The sequence below is a fragment of the Urocampus carinirostris genome, chromosome 5 (genome assembly GCF_059441175.1).
Source record: "Urocampus carinirostris isolate Australia breed hairy pipefish chromosome 5, RoL_Ucar_1.0, whole genome shotgun sequence".
Taxonomy (NCBI): Eukaryota; Metazoa; Chordata; class Actinopteri; order Syngnathiformes; family Syngnathidae; genus Urocampus; species Urocampus carinirostris.
This window is the reverse complement of record NC_142353.1, coordinates 25,098,405-25,117,478: the sequence shown is the minus strand read 5'-3', so window position 1 is coordinate 25,117,478 and position 19,074 is coordinate 25,098,405. Positions and strand designations below refer to the sequence as shown.

At 39.2% G+C, this 19,074-nt stretch overlaps 1 protein-coding gene and 1 pseudogene across 3 annotated transcripts; both read right to left on the bottom strand.

Annotated features, from left to right (window-relative positions):
• Positions 1 to 5,733: 5,733 nt before the first annotated feature.
• Positions 5,734 to 5,911, bottom strand: LOC148365863 (U2 spliceosomal RNA; annotated as a pseudogene).
• Positions 5,840 to 18,419, bottom strand: ubox5 (U-box domain containing 5). 3 transcript variants are annotated; one of them, XM_088336297.1, is made up of 7 exons: positions 18,291 to 18,419; positions 17,671 to 17,734; positions 14,400 to 14,501; positions 10,971 to 11,617; positions 9,461 to 10,011; positions 8,509 to 8,676; positions 5,840 to 6,640 (listed from the first exon to the last, which is right to left on the bottom strand). In XM_088336297.1, the coding sequence occupies exons 2-7, from the start codon at positions 17,722 to 17,724 to the stop codon at positions 6,411 to 6,413; spliced, it is 1,752 nt and encodes a 583-aa protein (XP_088192423.1). In that variant the 5' UTR covers positions 17,725 to 17,734; positions 18,291 to 18,419; the 3' UTR covers positions 5,840 to 6,410. The 3 variants fall into 3 exon arrangements, with proteins under 3 accessions (XP_088192423.1, XP_088192424.1, XP_088192425.1); XM_088336298.1 differs by lacking the exon at positions 18,291 to 18,419 and adding an exon at positions 17,915 to 18,046; XM_088336299.1 differs by lacking the exons at positions 17,671 to 17,734; positions 18,291 to 18,419 and adding an exon at positions 12,496 to 12,705.
• Positions 18,420 to 19,074: the final 655 nt, after the last annotated feature.

Sequence of the window (19,074 nt, the reverse complement as noted above, 5' to 3'; positions counted from 1 at the left end):
ACTTAAAGTTTTAAATCTGTCCGCTGGAAGCCGCCAAAGCCAGACATCACTCGCAAAGCACCCACTGCAGGTGTATTTTCTGACTACCATTAATCAACCAGAGACTATTGAGGACACCCATCCTAATGTTATTTTACTTGAAATAAAGTCATGGACACCCTGTTTAAGGCAGTACACTAAATAATAATAATAAAAATGGCACCTGGGTGTATTTGCAGAAGTTTAAAGAACCTTTAGCTACTTTCTATTATTATCTGCACCACTTATCCTCAGTAGGGTCACGGGGGTGCTGGAGCCCATTCCAGGCATATTTGGGCAGTGGGCAGGTGACACCTCGAACTGGTTGCCAGCCAGTCGCAGGGCACACAGAGACCGACACATCACTTGCTCTTTCACACCATGTTCTCAAGAAAGGCTATATCTCAATAATTATGTTGGACAAAAAAGGAAAAAAACAAAATCAGGCAGCAAAAACAAGCATTGATGTTTTTACCTGTGGCTGTCTTGCTGGAGGCTTTTCGGGAGCGGATGCAAGATCACGACCTTCATTACGCTTGAGGTTGTCATGGAAACTCAATGGTTAGAATGCACAAGTCCCGGTCACTTTGTATCTTTTCAACTGATGACTGACAGTCCCAACGACGAAGAAATGGAATAAACAGGGTTCAATGAAATCTGACACGGAGTTTCACAAAATACTTGAAAAACAGGTCATCAAAATGGCTTGTACAAAAACTGATGCCGCTTACTTGAAACAGTGTGTATTATTTGACCACGAGATTTCCCTGAATTATGTAGAGCAGCTGAAAACATACAGTGCATCCGGGAAGTATTCACAGCGCTTCACTTTTTCCACATTTTGTTATGTTGCAGCCTCATTCCAAATTGTATTAATTTAATCTCTTATCTCAAAATTCTACACAAAATACTCCATTATGACAATGTGAAGAAGTTTTTTTTTTACTTTTTTGGAATTTATTAAAAATAGAAATCTAAGAAATCACATTTACATAAGTATTCACAGCCTTTGCCATGAAGCTCAAAATTGAGCTCAGGTGCATCTTTTTTCCACTGATCATCCTTGAGATCTTTCTACAGCTTAATTGGAGTCCACCTGCAGTAAATTCAGTTGATTGGACATGATTTGGAAAGGCACACACCTGTCTATATAAGGTCCCACAGTTGAGTGTGCATGTCAGAGCAGAAACACCATGAAGTCAAAAGAACTGTCTGTAGACCTACGAGACAGGATTGTCTTGAGGCAAAAATCTGGGGAAGGATACAGAAAAAATTCTGCTGCTTTGAAGGTCCCAACGAGCACAGTGGCCTCCATTATTCGTAAATGGAGGACATTTGGAACCACCAGGACTCTTCCTAGAGCTGGCCAGCCTTCTAAACTGAGCGATCGGGGAAGAAGGGCCTTAGTCAGGGAGGTGACCAAGAACCCGATGGTCACTCTGTGAGAGCTCCAGCGTTTCTCTGTGGAGAGAGGAGAGCCTTCCAGAAGGACAACCATCTCTGCAGCAATCCACCAATCAGGCCTGTATGGTAGAGTGGCCAGACAAAAGCCACTCGTTCGTAAAAGGAACATGGAAGCCCGTTTGGAATTTGCCAAAAAGCACCTGAATGACTCTCAGACCATGAGAAACAAAATTCTCTGGTCCGATGAGACAAAGATTGAACTCTTTGGTCTGAATGCCAGGCGCCATGTTTGGAGGAAACCAGGCACCGCTCATCACCAGGCCAATACCATCCCTACAGTGAAGCATGGTGGCGGCAGCATCATGCTGTGGGGATGTTTTTCAGCAGTAGGAACTGGCAGACTAGTCAGGATAGGGGAAAAATGAATGCAGCAATATATAGAGATACCCTGGATGAAAACCTGCTCCAGAACGCTCTTGACCTCAGGCTGGGGAGAAGGTTAATTTTTCAGCAGGACAACGACCCAAAGCACACAGCCAAGATCTGAAAAGATTGGCTTCAGAACCACTCCGTGAATGTCCTGGAGTGGCCCAGCCAGAGTCCAGACTTGAATCCGATCGAACATCTCTGGAGAAATATGAAAATGGCTGTGCACAAACGTCTCCCATCCAACCTGATTGAGCTTGAGACTTGCAAAGAAGAATGGGCAAAACTGCCTAAAGATAGGTGTGCTAAACTTGTGGGATCATATTCAAAAAGACTTGAGGCTGTATTTGCTGCCAAAGGTGGATCAACAAAGTATTAAGAAAAGGCTGTGAATACTTATGTAAATGTGATTTCTTAGTTTTCTATTTTTAATCAATTAAAAAAAAGTAAAACAAAACCTTTTTCACATTGTCATAATGGAGTATTTTGTGTAGAATTTTGAGATAAGAGATTAAATTAATACAATTTGGAATGAGACTGTAACATAACAACATGTGGAAAAAGTGAAGCGCTGTGAATACTTTCCGGATGCACTGTATGCTACAAAGCAGAATATCTCATAATCTAAAGTGTAGCCACACACAGAATTTAACCGTGAATTTAACCGTTTATGCTTCATGCATTTTAATCATGTAGAGCAAATGAGCCCAGCACGAAAAGGACTTCCACCTTTTTGTTTCAAATAACTCACTTTGGAATGGATGGAATGACTGTGTCCTCTTTTGTACAGTTCCCAGTCATACTTATTCACCATGTACCATATTGAATTCTGATAACATGAAGTTTTGAATGTAATTTAAATGTCCAAGGTCATGTATTGATAAAATAATGTTTTTACAGTACGTAATTAAGTCGATTAGAGGGGCATTCTCAAGTACAGAACATTACGCAAATTTCTCACTTCTTTGGCCTTCTAAAAAGTTTAGCAACTTCAAACACCGTCACTCGATACTGCGAGTATCATATATCTAAGACCACGCATAGAGGCATGATTTGGTGAAGTGTCCCTGGTCCATTAAAAAGAGGAGCTGGTCGATAGCTTGCTCTCTTTTCTCCTACTTGCTGCGGCCCTGCAGTGTGGCCTTGAGTTCAGCCCACGGGCTATAGTTGCGACCATCCGAAGCAAAAGACCAAATCATTCCGCAACAACAAGAGGACGATTTCAGATTTAACACCATGTTTGCTGGTTCTTGGGAATGATCTTTTTTTCTGTACACGGGAATCTCCTCAAATATAGTGGGTTTCTTTTTGCGCTACTAACTTTTCAGGGGTCGAACACTCCCATAATCTCCTGTGCCTTACCCTCCCCCTTTTTATCATGAATTGTCTGTGTTAATAAATTGTGTGTTTCAAACGGCCTGGTTCATTGATTCAATTTTCTTGGGATTATTAATTCATATCAGAACTCAAAGACTTCAAAGTAATCACAATTTTTTTTATCAGTGTAGGAAATTCTAGCATCATTCAGAGAAAAAAAAGATTTATGGTGTAGCACCAGCAACACCTAGAGGTAAATTCATTTACTAATTGCAGGAAAGAATAATTCATTTTAATCCTGACGATTTTTAAAATGAAACCTAAAAAAATCCCAGCAATCAAGGCACACACACTTCCTTATTCAAAAGGAATTTCTTTACAAAAAATCTACAGAAAACACTTGAAACACGACAGTTCGGACACAATAAGAAAATTGATGGATAAGGGGTAAGATTGGTACATGTGGGATGTGGAAAAAAATGAAGATGGGAAAATGACAGTTTACTTAACTTTGCGTTAGGCGCAAACATTTTGGATGATTGTTAGGCAAACGGACGTTGTTTTAATCTAGGGGTCAGAAACCCAAAATCTTGAAAGATCCATAACGGACCCATGAAAACCCCATATGTTTGGAGCTGCAAAACATATAAAGGGTGTTTTAAGCCTTATAAGGAGGGCAACACACACTGTATCTATATACAGTAATATATATGAATTTACAAGTGTATCAGTAATGTGCAGTCAGAGGAGGCAGAAGAGACTGTGCCTCACATCTCAACATGGAAATCTAAAATATATGAAAAGGTAATATTAATTCAGTCATAAAGGTATTTTTTGTTTACTGTCACAATTCTGTAATTTTCTTTTTCAATGTCATATCATGAATATTATTAATACATATATGTAATGTATTATGCTAAGCATCTGCAGATGCAGTGAGGCAGAATTTTCTTGCCTTATGGCAGAGGGCGATAGTGAGACCGAGGATTCATATTAATGTGTAAGATGATTTTTTTGTAAATCGGAAGGTGCCTCAACAGACACAAACCTCATGACATCGATCTCTTTTTGGAAGTTCGAATTATATGTATCTTTACTTTTTCCGTTAGTCCTGGAAAGTGTTTTTACAGAATTTATGTTGAAATGCCTGTTGAGGTTTTTGGATCAAATTCTCTTGACATATTTGAAATTGATAATGTTTTCAAGTCATATTGTTCTAGAAAACATTGGGGTAAAATATTTTCTTTTTTCCAAGGAGCACAGTGTATCTGATCGGGGACCATTCATCATAGTTTTTTTGGGGGTGAGTGGGTAAATGTGTATATATGTGTGTATTTGTGCTCTTTAGTATCAATCTTTAAAGGTCTTTCCCTATTCCAGAGTATTTTTCAACTCAAGCATTCAGTAAACCAGCAGAGGTGAATAGTACATGTAGCAGCGTGATACCTTATTTGTTGTGGTGGCGTGTCAGAAGAATAACAGGATGATTCACAGGTAAAAGACGGCTTTGTAGATCTATGATAAGATGGTCCAATTGGTAGAAAAGTTTTCAATATATTGTTTTTATCAATCAACACTGCAGCCTTAAAATAGGGTGCGGCTTTGTTATTTTGGGGGCGCGCCCTGTGCTAAAATGACAAAACATCGCGATGATGTCTTTCTACAGTAAAAATGAATCCATGTTTTTGCCAACATTATTCATATCATACCGTAACAGGAGCAAAATGGGAGGTTGACAGTCCTTTAACACACTCATGGTATCTTAACTTTTTTTACCCATTTATCAAATCCTCAATTTTGGATTCAAATTGATTAGTAGTAGTAGAAGTTACTTGTCTCTTTCCGTGTCATCGGCCTATGTCAAATTAATGGGGTTTCCTTCAATCTTTGAGGAACAAAAACAAGCAAATGCCATTTGGTCCATTACTGCTGCAACCACTAATGAAAACAAAAATAAATGTCTGTGTTGCAATCTGGCACCGTTCTCCACCGTATGGTGTCCCTTTGGCTGTCGTTTTTAAATGTAAGGATCACATTTTACGCGACGCAGCCGTCATTCGTGTCTTCTTTTGCTACAGTAGAAAACATGTGCTCATTTTTGTAATCTCCATTTTGAATGATTACATGATCCAAAAACACGTGATGTAAACCACTCGGTAGTAGAACTGAATCAGACGCAGCTGAAAACGGCATCAGGTGTGCGGCGTTGTTAGCATTCTGCAGACATAGGCGTCAACGCCAAATTCCCAATGAGGTTAGCTAAATTGAGTTTGGTTCTTATATTTTAGCATGCTGCTTTGAATCAGGTGCTCTCTTTAGTCCAGAGTGTATTGTAATTACTTATTAGTAAGGTAAAAATGTGATGCTGTAATAATGATAGCTTTAATTCAAGGCTTTAAAGCAGCTTTTAACTTCTGTTTGGGGTTTTTAAGGGTTATTGTTCTATCTTTGTTATTCATTATCCATTATCGGTCAGTTCATAATACGCTACAAAGAAGGAGCCGGGACACTTACTCTCAGCCAAAAGGCCAAGCTAAGGTCCTAGCCCTAAAGCCTTGCTGCGATCATTGCGAATGCACCGTTCCCGGAGGTACTGCAATACCGGGCTGATGCGTGGAGTGGACAGAGCAAGCTCTTATTCCATCTCCGGATTGCAAAAATCAAAGATCATAAGTCCCTCAAATCATTTGGAACTTTATTAATCAAGCTCAACTCAGATTAGACTGTAGAACCACAGTTAAGATATTTGCAAAGGTCTTAAAAAATTAATTACAACAAGCAATTCAAATGTCTACCGAACCTATACCAGTGATATGACAATCTTTTAAACATTGAACTAATTACTGCATCCAACTTTTAATCCAGCATTTTTTAATGTATTCCATGTCTCCAATAGTTGCGACAGGAAAATGTTCTTTAGAGTCAGAAGATTACACAACCTAAGCATTCATGCTTCTATCTTTATGTGTTTAGCCTTTGGATATGCCAAACTGTCCTTCTGCCTTTGTGTGTCCGCAAATTGTCTGAACCAAGGCTACAGAGCTCAATGGCAATGACAAAAAAAGCGCAGAGTAGAGGACAATCGTTGTGTTTCTATGTGTTCCCTCCCCCCCCCAAAAATATTTTACACAACACTTTTTGACGTCTTCTGTTGGACTGAGAACATCGTGGGGAACAAGGACAAACACCATTTCCAGCGCCTTTCATCTTGAAAAGAGATTTTCCGCCTGCTGTCTCCGAGCAGGCTAGTGATGCACGCGCATGACATCACGGCGGGAGGTGGGGCTTTTGCAGGTAGAGCACAGGAAGTGGCCTGGTGAAGACGTGGTCGCAGCAACTGTCTTTTGAGCGGGCACTAAGTTGCTTTGCAGGCAGGAATGACACAGCAAGTGGCCGCAGAGCAGCCGGTAAACAGGCGGTGGCGCTGTCGAGTATGAGGAGAATGCGCGGGAACATGATGAGCAGAAACTCTTACCTAGAATGAGAAATATTTTACATATTAAAACATTTATCGTATTTTCCGCACCATAAAGCCCTCTCGGTACGTTGGCTTTCGTAAAGCAGACTCATTTGAAATCTTTAATATATAATTATTTTCGATTTGTTCTTTTAGTCGGTAAGTCGACTTTAATGAAGGTACGCTCCAAAAAAAACCATCAACACATTAAAAATACTGTTAAACTATACAATCTTAAAGTTCGCTCTTTGTTTTCCCTCTCGCTCAGTTGGTGAGTTGGCTTCAATTAAGGTGCGACAGAAAAATAAAGGGGGAATTGTGTTCTGCAACACTACTTAGCGGAATTTTACTTTTCACAGGTGATTCTGGTCCCCATCAACTGAGAAAATTGGGGATCTCTGTATTTTTGATACATGGAGAGCAACAAACTAAAAGACGCATGAAATTGTGACCACAGTGAGAGCTAACATTAAACTTATCGGCTCCTCTACACACTTATGGCATATAAAAGAGAAATGATTAATCAGTCAATAAACATCACTGATTAAAATCACAAACTATTGTCAGAAAAAAGAATTGACTGTGGATCTTGGTAGTGAGAGCGCAGACAATTTACAAGTGGAACACCAATGGTACAAATGACATGAAAAGGAATGACCGCTTATCTTATTATCACACTGAAACAATAATTTGCATAGTGCATTTTCCTTGTCTTCACATATGCGTCAATAACCCCTTAGTGTAATATGTACAGAAATCCCTCGGATGTCACGTTGAATGGGGTGCAGAAACTTACCACGAAACAAAAAATGTGCAAAGTAGAAATCTTCATTCATTAATTTATTCATTACTTAAGAAACCCAATTTACAGGCTCACGCCAAAATTACCAACAAAGCCAATAACATAGCATCAAACATTTACAGACACTTTTACAACAAGAACCCAGCATTCTTAGTTCGAATGTTTTGCGTTTATGTTAGACCCGGGTTAGAATATAACAGCGTTGTGTGGAACCCTTACTTACTCAAGGACATTAACCTACTGGAAGGAGTTCAACGACGGTATACGAAGCGAATACCTGGGATACACACCTTGTCATGTCCGGAAAGACTACAGACTGAACTTGGACTTTTTGGAGCTCCGCAGAATTCGATTTGATTTAATTTTTGTGTTCAAAGTACTGCATGGAATGATCGATGTGCCTTTTGATCAATTTTGTGAGTTCTGTCGTGTTGATGGTTTACGTGGTCACAGATATAAGTTACAGGTGCGTAGACCTACCAGCAACTTGCATGGAAACTTTATTTCCTTCAGGATACCAAAACTTTTTTGCCTAAACGGGTTATTAGTGCAAATACGGTGCAAAACTTTAAGCAAAGGTTGGCAGAAACAGATCTGTCAAATTTCCTTAGGGGAGGGGGCGTAAGGTGACCATATTTGGCCATGCTCACTCTCAGCATTAGGTTTTTTTTTTTGGGTCATGTTTTGATTAATGTAACCAACAATACCTTCAATAAACATTTCATTAATTAATTAAATTAAATTATTTGTTTAACAAATATAAGTACTGCACTTTATGAAAGGTTTTTGTCTTAAAAATAATTTAAAAAATAATTTTGTTGTTTCATTGCACTTTATGAATGATTGATGGATTGATAAATTACTGCTCTAACACATATTTATACCGTACAACTTTGTGTAGTTACGAACACTCATAGTTACTGTATGCATTTCCTATCTTATGCACTGTATTCTGCAGTATAAAAAGCCCACCAGGTTATAAGGCGCACATCCAAATTTCTGGCCAATTTAAGGTTTTAAGGTGCGCATTCTAGTCCAGGAAAAAAATGTTTAGTTTTTTTATGCCACTATTTTCGGTTCCTACCTGTTGCAGTAGCGGAGGTAGCCTGTGGCTTGATAGAGAGCTTTTCTGATGCATTGCCTTGCATAGAAAAGTTTGACGTAAATGAGGGTCGTCCCTTTAAGACGGACATGAGGGCGTCGTCCAGGCTAGCTGACAGATGTTGTTCATGTGAGCTGCTACCACTTGGCTCTGATAAAGACAGTTTTGGACAAAAAAGGATACTTGTAAGCACTCCATTAGTTGTTGACAGTGTTGGTACTAACGTGTTATGAGTACTGTAAGGCAAAATCAATTGAAATCGAATTCTACTACTTTTTAATACATTTCTCCACTACTTTCAAAACATGAGTTATTTTATTAATATATTTACTTCAATTATGTTGTCATATATTTAATCATTTGATAAATTTGACCATTGAGCGCAAAATTTATCAAGTGTGCATGACAGAGGACAACAGCGAACTGCATTTGTCCACAACGCATGCGCTCTATAAATACAAAGACCGAGATGACATCAGAAAACATTTTAGACTCCCTCCTGCAGGAGATATTAGTCTATGTTTTTGTCATCATCATTCATATATTACATGAAAAGAAGCAAAACAGGATGTTTGACATAATTACTATGTACACCCATGAATCAAGTCCTCATTTATGCACCCAAAATGAACAGCAGTGCAAGCTATCCATCAAAAAGGCTACAATACTCTCCGTTTCATCAAAATCATTGTCAGGTCACCGACTGGAGTTTCCTTTAATCTGCGAGGAACGATAACAAGCAAACGTAATTTGGTCTGTTACCATGGCAACCACCCATGACAAACAACTAAAAAGACAGCTTTTTGAGTCTGTGTTTTAATCTGGCACTATTTTTTACAATATGGTCGCCATCATCTAGAAAAATAGGGTTCTTCAGCAACAGGATTTTTGTTGTTGTAAAAACTTAACACATGTACTGAATATGTATTCTCACCTAAGGTTGAGTCATTTTTGAGTCGTTTAGCTTCAGGTAGCATTTGTTGCACATCTGCTTCTGATCCACTCCATTGTATTTTCTTTCCACAGTTAGGATTTAGAGTTGTGTTTTTGTTGCAAAGCTTTGAGTCAAATGAAATGTTGCCATAACTCGATGACTGCGTTGGAACGTTATCCTCGATCGCAGCAGCCATTTTATAGCTATCCTCATTTTCTGCCAAAGAGCCGATCAACCTCGAGGGTTTCGGTTTCTCCACCTTCCCTTGCCTCCCTGTGGTCCCGTCCCTCCTTGCGCCGTTGTTATGCAGGAGGAAAAGGTCGATTCGTCTTTTAAGCTGGGGGTTGGGGACTGGCTGCGAGCTGGCAGTGAAGGGAACGCCAGTGAATGGGTCGCTCCCCGTTCTCCCCCACGAGGCTTCTCTTTTCTGATGCTCCTCAAGGGTGGTGCTGTCCACAGACATGCCGCTTGGAAGCATCATCGGAAGTGCCATTACTTCCTGTGTTATAGGGTCAAGGAACTCTTCTGGAATTGAGCTGAGGGATTGTGTGCTAGAAAAAGATGGAACAGCACATGCTTTTCAAAGTGTAGTTAAATGATAAGGTTACCGTACTCTGTTTTGAATATTGGGCACGTTGCATAGGACGCCAGTTCGTTATTTAGACTATTATTGCAGTGCATTATTTTTTACAGTGGAACTGCTTTTGCAACTTACAAAATGTAAGGTGGAGTGCATCGTTTGAGGTGTCCTTAAAAATGTTGAAAGTTAAATATTTCCGCTAATAATTATATTGCCCAACTGAGTTAAAACAGTGCGCATCTGCTTTTATCTTTCAGAAACATTGTTCGGGGCGGAAAATATTAGGTAGGAGGAATGGGGGGTTAGGGATGTGCTGGAGAGTGACATCTTTTTAATCCTTGGGTTTTTTTGGTGTTATGTTTTCAAGTGTAGCATTAAAATTGTAAAGGTAAGAAAAGGCCCGCTTCAAGTCTAAAGGCCAACCCAAACCCCAAGAAAATGAAAAAGTATTGGTCCGAGCTTGCTAAATAAATGCACGTATTTGCACACGCATCATGAACGAACTGAGGCTGCAATGAGGTAGGCAGGGAGTAAAAGAGCTCCAAATTAAGTATAGCTCCTATGATAAAAAAGGAGGCTCAGGTGGGCCTTTAGAACAGGTTGGATTATCTATTCTCAAGGCTCGCTCTCCTGTTCTTTTTGCAGGTTTAAAATCCATAGATGTCTTCTCTCTTTATCCTTTGTGTCTACTAAACTCTAAACTTATCAGATAGGACTAGCAAGAGACACCAAACAATAATGACTCTTCCCCAAGTTTAAGATACTTACTTTTGATTACACCTGTCCTTTAAAAGGACATGCTGCGCAAAAATACGTTTCCATGCATTGCATACAAATTGTTTGGTCTTAAAATGCTTGAGAAAAATAAGCATTGCTTTGAAATGTGAGGAAAAACATGTGTCGTTCATTTGTAAGGAAACATTTATTTACCTCAGAGGTGTGTCCAAGCGGGGTTGCAAAATCTGATTGACAGGTACAAGTTTATGAAGCAGCCTTTGACTGGCCTTTTGAACATGCGCAATCTTCTCCACTTCCTCCGAGGAGCAGCAACGAGCCGGTTGCCCCCAAACCGCCAAAGCCTTGAGTCCCAGAGCAGACGCAGAGCCGCCAAAAGGCAGCGTCACACGGAGCTGCGTGACAGCGTTCAAAGAGAGGTAACCTCGGCTCCACAACTCCACTTGCCGACTGTCGTCAGGGAGATGTGGGGGAGCAGGATAGACAAAGGAAGGCCGCGGATTAAAGAGAGGACGGGTGAAACTAACTCTGGTTTCATCTTTCAGGTCGCAACATCCCACAAATTTAAAGTCATGCTCAGATATTGCAGACTGAATAAGATGATTCTGTTGAGGCACTTCAAGAGTCTCTCCAGCCCTCTTTTGAGCATGTCGCTGGTGCCCCTTCATCTGACGAGATTCACAGCCCTCCTCTTGCTCCCTTTTAAAATTGAGAGGAGAAAGCGGATCTGAGCTGGTGCTGATCTGAAGCCTTTTGCGACATTGTCCTTGGTCCATGCCCCATGGCCACAGCTCCACATCCACTCGGCAAAGCTCCACTTGAAAGCCAAATCTTAATGTCACCTGGTAGACAAACACCGCATGTTAGCAACAAGGACAGGTGAAAGCTTTGCAATTACAAAGAGGTGTCTTAAGTTGCACACTAATGTAAAATGTTACTTGCTGTAAGTAATCCTAAAGAAATTGATAAAAAGGCGACAAAGATTAATTAAATCAAATAGCCATTTGTTCTCTCAAAAAGATGAAATTGGGAAACTTAAGGTGGAAGAAATAGCTCGTAACAATTCGCAGTTCACGGATCCCGTAACTGTTTGGGTTATTGGGGCTCCACTGAGGACCAGCTCTGGACAGCTCCTTTCAGTGCTGACCGTTACTAGCCTGAGTTTAGAGAGTGGAAAACTTGGCATATCTCAATTATTTAATGTTGTCAGGGAATTTCTTTTTAAGTATTCTGCCCCTTGTACGATGCCCTGGAGAATCATCTTGGCCTTTACTGATGATCTTGCAGTGTGAACATACCACTGCAGTTTTGGTCCATGGACAGTTCACAACAGTTATTTGTAGAGTTTAATCTGCACTTTGATGGCGTTGCTCAGTTTAATTTATTACATGGGCTTTGTAGCTGATGCCTTAAGGTTTTCCATACCATTGCATCTCCATGGTTTGGATTTTCCTTTTCAGCTTAGCTGTGAGACTCCATGTCTGTTAAGAGTAGAGGAATATGGAATTACCAGCGCTTACATGAGTCTAATTTTTTATTTCACTGTGATGTTCCCGTCTCTCCAGAAAGGTTCAATTCTGGCAAGTGCGGCTGTGGTTTGAGCCCTCCTGTCCATGCTTTCTGGTTGTGACTACTCGTATAATATGACAGCTCCAAAAGACTTAAATTTGGCAAAATGGTTCAAGCTCTTGTAGGTTGATGGTTATGTTTGTGGTGATACCTTCGGAGTTGTTTGTTTTTAAGTTTGTTTTATCCTGTGCTGATATCCATCCCCTACTGGGTTGATGCTTTGTCCATGAAATTGACCGGATCTGATGAATTGTTCATTTCTTGCCAGCAAAATGAACAGCAAAATGGAGGTTAGTGACATTATGTCCTCCAATTCTGACTGTACCTCCATGTTGGTCCAGGCCTTTGGTCATGATCCTCACTAAGAAGATGTTGAATACAATTAGAGAGAATTCAGCCTTGTCTCACAGGACTGAAAAAAACATAAAAACCACGCTCCAATGGTGCCATTGATCAATACCTTACTTGATTACCAAATTGTTAATAAACTGAACATATATTTTTCAAAATAGGTGTCATCAAAATAACAATTATTAATCTAGTGAAACTTCCCAGAAATGTGTTGATTTTTTAACACCGAGTAGTGTAAACATCAACCATTAGTCTCATCAGGCATGCAAGTTAAGTTATGCTAAAGGTCCTACTGAACAGACTGAAAAGACCACCACAAAACAGATATTTAATATGCACATCCTATGTAAGAAGTTTAAACAACAGACTTTAAGTCCTGCCATGTGCAAAAGTTTGCCGACGACACTGCGATCGTGGGATGTATCAGAAATGGGCAGGAGGAGGAGTACAGGAAATTGATTCAGGACTTTGTCCGATGGAGCGACGCAAACCACCTGCACCTAAACACCACCAAGACCAGAGAGATGGCGGTGGACTTCAGGAGAACCAGAACTCACCCGGTTCCTGTAACCACCAAAGGAGAATGTGTGGAATTTGTTCAGACCTACAAATACCTGGGTGTGCAGCTGGACAACAAACTGGACTGGACTGCCAACACAGAAGCTCTATGTAGGAAAGGGCAAAGCCGACTTTACTTCCTCAGAAGGCTGGCCTCCTTCAAAATCTGCAAAAAGCTCCTGAAAATATTCTATGAGACAGTTGTGGCAAGCGCCCTCTTCTATGCGACAGCGTGTTGGGGAGGCAGCGTCAAGAAGAAGGATGCCTCTCGTCTCAATAAACTGGCTAGGAAAGCGAGCTCTGTTGCGGGCAAAGAGCTGGACAGCCTAACAACAGTAGCTGAGAGACGGGCACTGGAAAAGCTGCGGTCAATCATGGACAATCCATCGCATCCACTACACAGCATTATCTCCAGACAGAAGAGCAGTTTCAGCGACAGACTGCTGTCACTGTCTTGTACTACGGACAGACTGAAGAGATCTTTTCTTCCTCATTCCATGAGGCTCTTTAACTCTACCCGGCAGAGTAAAAGCCCACATTAAACCACACCACCTACATTGCATATTACCGAATTTTATTGCAATATGTATTCTGTGTAGCACTATTTAGATATTCTATATAACACGCTACAATGGGCATTTGCACGTCACACTGGGTATTTGTACATTGTATTCTTTTTGCTTTATTATTGTATTGTTCTCAGCTCAGAAATGCTGCTGGAAATGTGAATTTCCCTCCGGGGATGAATAAAGTATCTATCCATCTATCTATCTAAACACCAGAAAAACCTCCATCACATTTTGGTTTATTTCAAGAAGGCATTTGACAGAGTACAGCACTTTATGGTCCACCATGCAGAAGTACAACATGGGCCAGAAACTAGTTCAGACCATAGAACACAGCCCAAGGGGGCAGGAGGAGAGGAAGACCGAAAAATAACTGGGCCGACAACAATAAAGAATGTACTGGTGCCAACTTTGCCACAAGTCAACAGGCAACAGTGGAGAAGGCTGTCCAGAGTTACGTCCTCATTGATGCCCGACGACCTATGCGGTTAAGGGATCCAGGAATCGTGAACCGAGAACAGTTTACATGTCAACCATTAAAACCAACCACCATCAAAACACCACTAAAAGCTATATCTACCTGTAGGGGAGGACGCAAAAAATACTCCAGCTTAAATCCCCGCTTCTGTAGAACAGGGTCGGCCGATAGAAGATTGGTGACATCGTATCCATCCGCGCACAACTGCAATCATACAGAAGAAAATTCTCAAATGGAAGCAAACCACAATACAGTGCTACGAAAAAGTATTTGCCCCCTTCCATATTTCTGTGTTTTTTTGCATATTTATCAATCACAAAAGATTTCAGATCATTAAACAAATTTTAATATCACACAGTGACAAGCTAAATAAAAAAAATGCTGTTGTTATTTTTTAAATGTTGCATGATAAACATTGTACCTGGAAATCCAGGAGCAACGATAAAAAAAGTTTGTCAACGTTCACCTCTTTCTGGACTTGCTTGATGTAACAGAATTGACGATCTTCTGGACCTATGTTTTTTATTTAGGTATTGTCTTAGATATCCCCTATACTGCCACCTCATGTCTACTCTACACACTAATAAGCCAAGTTGCCATTTTTCTGGACCAATTGGAGCCATGTGACGCTGTGAGGAGCTGGGCAAAGGGGTTTTGTAAAAACAACAAAAAGGTTTTTGCAGCCATGCCCAAAATGATGGATGACATGCAAACCTTGTTTCACCTATGTGGCACTGACTGAGTTAACTGAAAGCACACACCATGTGGCAACCCTAAACAATCCAGTATATGGCATTCGACTGAAACAATTCGAGGCTATCAAATCTGCAGAATTTCAAGTATTAGATGACTGACAATGTCAAAAATGTTGGAAGCAGAAGCTGCTGGAGAAAAAGTGTATAAAAAAAATACCGCTATTCTTTATATGACAAAACAGATAAAGGAGCGTAAGGCCAGCTATGATTCATTCACCCACACACCACTGTGACACTCCACATCTTTATTTTCAAGGCTTTTGTCCACCACCTCCACCTTGCGTATTTTTTCCTGTGTTCCAAATTCTACAAAGATCCTTCGATCTTTAAAAAGGACACACTATCCTGGATAAAGGTGGGAAAACTACTTACCTGTGGTGATGTGACACTATAGTTTAACCACTAATTATACAAAAAGAAAGAAAAACTTTATTAGCTGATTAGAATGGTTACAAAGCCCTTATTATTGAATGTGGCATAATTTATTGATAAGAGTTGTTGTCTTACAAGTCACAACCCAGAACATTGGTAATTTGAACTCATATTGCCTTTGTGAACAAGTCAATCAGTAGAAAACGAGCAGTTCAAACAAAACACTTTTGCAGGCCTTCTAATCTGGAATGTGCAATTAAAAAGAAATATCATTATCATTTAGACATTTATGACACCCACTCAAATGTAATAAGACAATGCAGCTCGATTAATAAGAAGTGCAATGGCGGATTACTTCAGAATATTTTTGTATCTTTTATCAAGCCCTAAAGAAAAATTTGACCCTAAAGCTGTATTTGCCGTAATGTGCATACATTTTTTAAATTCGCGCACGGTTGTCCTAACAGAAAGTACAATTGTTTATACATACAAAAACAAAAATGTTTCTGTCATGCAGTTGTTTTCAAATGGGGCACGTGTCCCCCTGGAGATAGGTGAAGGTACTACCATGAGAACTTTGCGTTTAAGAAATTAATTTTAAAGTTGTACTCATGAGAATTTAAGAAAAAAAAAGGAAATTACAATACTGAATAACTTGTATAAATCACACTCTGCAAAAATCTTAGCATATTGGCGACTGGGTTTTAATAAACTAAATATATTTTATTTTATGATTTCTTGCAACTTGTAGCGTTCTATTTATTCTTGATCATGCAAGCTCCACACAGGGATGTCTCTATTGGTATTACATTAATGGCTTCTGTGTCACACCACGCTTAAGTTTTAAGGTAATGATTATTTACACTTGTCAAGGGATAGGGTAATGTATCAAGTACCAATAACTAAGTGCAGTCTAAATAAATGAACACAAAGAATGAAATAATACAGAAATACATTACATAAATGCAGTTTGTTCATATATTAATCCATTTTGTCATCTACTTATCCCGGTATTTATTTTGTCATCACCTTTTTTATCAATAATTTGTCATGTAGTTTGTCACAATAAAATGTTTTTCTAGATATATTTGAAATTTTGCTGTAGGTCGGTTTAGGCACTTTCAGAATTTTGCAGTTGCCGACCCCTGAGATAAGGAACTGGGCTGCCTCTTCATTCGAATATTTTGTTGTGACAGAATACTTGATAAATTACATGACAAAATACAAGGCAAAAATCAATAACAGAAATAATGATTGGCTTAATAAATGACAAAATGCTTACATAAATGAATCAATTGCATTTATGTTATATATTTAGGCATTTCGAGATTTATTTACATGTTCATTTTTTTATATGGCAAATACTTGTAGGTATTTGTGTATACATTTGTTTCTGCATATGGCAGGTTCGGCCCTCTATAGGGTAATCAGAGAAATACAGACGCTGCCCTACTTGCAAATGAGATATGTTCTGGACTATCGTTCGTAAGTTGAATTTGTTCGTAAGTTGCTTGATATATTTTGTATAGAATGTATGTGTAAGGTTTATATAATTATGTTTAGGGCTTGTGTAAGTAACCTGCATTGTTTTGTACTAAAAATAAACATTTAATAAAATCAAATGCTCCATAAAGATGAATTAAGTAAAGTTTAACTTACTTTTGGAAGATGAGCATCAAGAGTTAGGCGCCTTCCTCCTTCGTGGTAGAAAGTGTCCGAAAAAAAAAAGCGATACAACCATTTTCTCAACCGCATCAAGCTTTCTTATTCCACTTTAATTTCAAATCAAACGGCTCGCCTCTTCTTTACACTTATTGAATGGATGCACGAGATGTTAAACCATAAAAATGTCAAAGTTCTTAGTGCGCTGGGGATATAGTATAGTATATTTACACATAAAATAGGAAGCCGGATTTCTTCTTCGAGGTGGATGCTGGGTGAGCTCTAACAGCGCCACATGCCAGTAGCGGCAGAAAGAAGCACTCCAGTACTGTCCTGTACTTGGAAAAAGGTACACAATATAATTTCTAACTCACAGCGATGTCGAAGTATTTTTCGAAATCCGGAAAAAAATGTTCGTATCTACTGTTTTTCGTAACTCGAATGTTCGCAAGTAGGGGAGCGTCTGTACAGAATACATTTGCTGCAAAAGCAGGTTGACAACCACTGCAGTACTGAATTCAAATTCTTGTCCGGTGTGCCCGCCAACTACCTTAAATAATATGTAAAAAATAAATTTTGAATACCTTGTTGCAAGTTATGTTGGTGTTGAAATGTGGCAGACAAAGATTCACGACCATGTCTTGTAATCTGATGAGATGCACATGAAAAACACAATCAGATGAATTAGGGACTCAGATCAAGAATTTGCTCAACAGAAATCACCGTCAAAAAACGGACTTCAACAACAGTTATCCACCCACTTGACATGAATACAGGTAAATGAAACAAAATGAGACCTAACCTCATGTTATCCTCATGGCACGTTACCTGGGTACTTAAAGGACCATCTTCGTACTTTTTACACAGCTAACATGGAAATGTGAATAAAAGCGTTTCAATTTTTTTCTACTATTAAGACCGATTTGGGGGATTTCCCCCCCCCCAAGATTTTAATAACACCTTGGCGGGTCAATTTGACCATAAGACCAAAAAGAGGGTTAATGAAGCGACTGCATCATATTTAATACGTGCAGTTGTGTTTTCGAAGTTCTTGAAAAGGTGCCCCAATATAAGAATAATTGAATATCACTCGTGCCGACGATACGACAATAACAACATTTTTATAGACCACACACAAAATATAACCAGTTTATTTAACACGAAAGTCTGAAAAATGAATATGTGAAGTTATCAACTCATTTACCTGGTTGCCAGGAAAATAGTCTGAAACCATGGCAGGCTAGCTTGAATGCTAATAACTACGGAAAGCGAGAGAGGGCAAAATGGCAAAACACGAGCGTATGATATCAGTGCTGCGCGCGTTCATTGCATACACAAAACTATTTAAGACGATACAAATTATATGGGGTTTAAGAAAGATGAGCCTGTAAGGAGAGAATTTCTTAAAACAATGCTAAACGCGAGATACCATTGCATACCTGTCAATCTCCACGGCTCCATTCCCTTACAAATGGTCGTATTTCCCCTTACAAAATACAAAATACAAAATAATCTTACACGATATTTTTTTTCAAACGTGTTTATTTATATTGTACATATACTGTATATATTGTTAATTAACATTTTGTTGTGAGATCCTGAGTTGCTCGACATGAATGAGGTATATAAAAAAAGTTAAAAAATTAAGTAGCTTGGACGTTCACTGTAGAAGGAAAAAATACATGCAAATATAATTAAGTAGAATAACACATTTTCTTATTCATATTATGAATTTATTTTCTGCATTAAATTATTGTTGGTAATATACTGATTAAAGGGATAACCACAAACCTGTCTTTTTTCATTTTCTACTTCATTTTTGTCTTAATTTCTTTATCATATATATATATATATATATATATATATATATATATATATATATATATATATATATCATCTCATCTCATCTCATCTCATTAGCCGTACCGCTTATCCTCGTTAGGGTCGCGGGGGGGGCTGGAGCCCATCCCAGCCATCTCCGGGCAGTG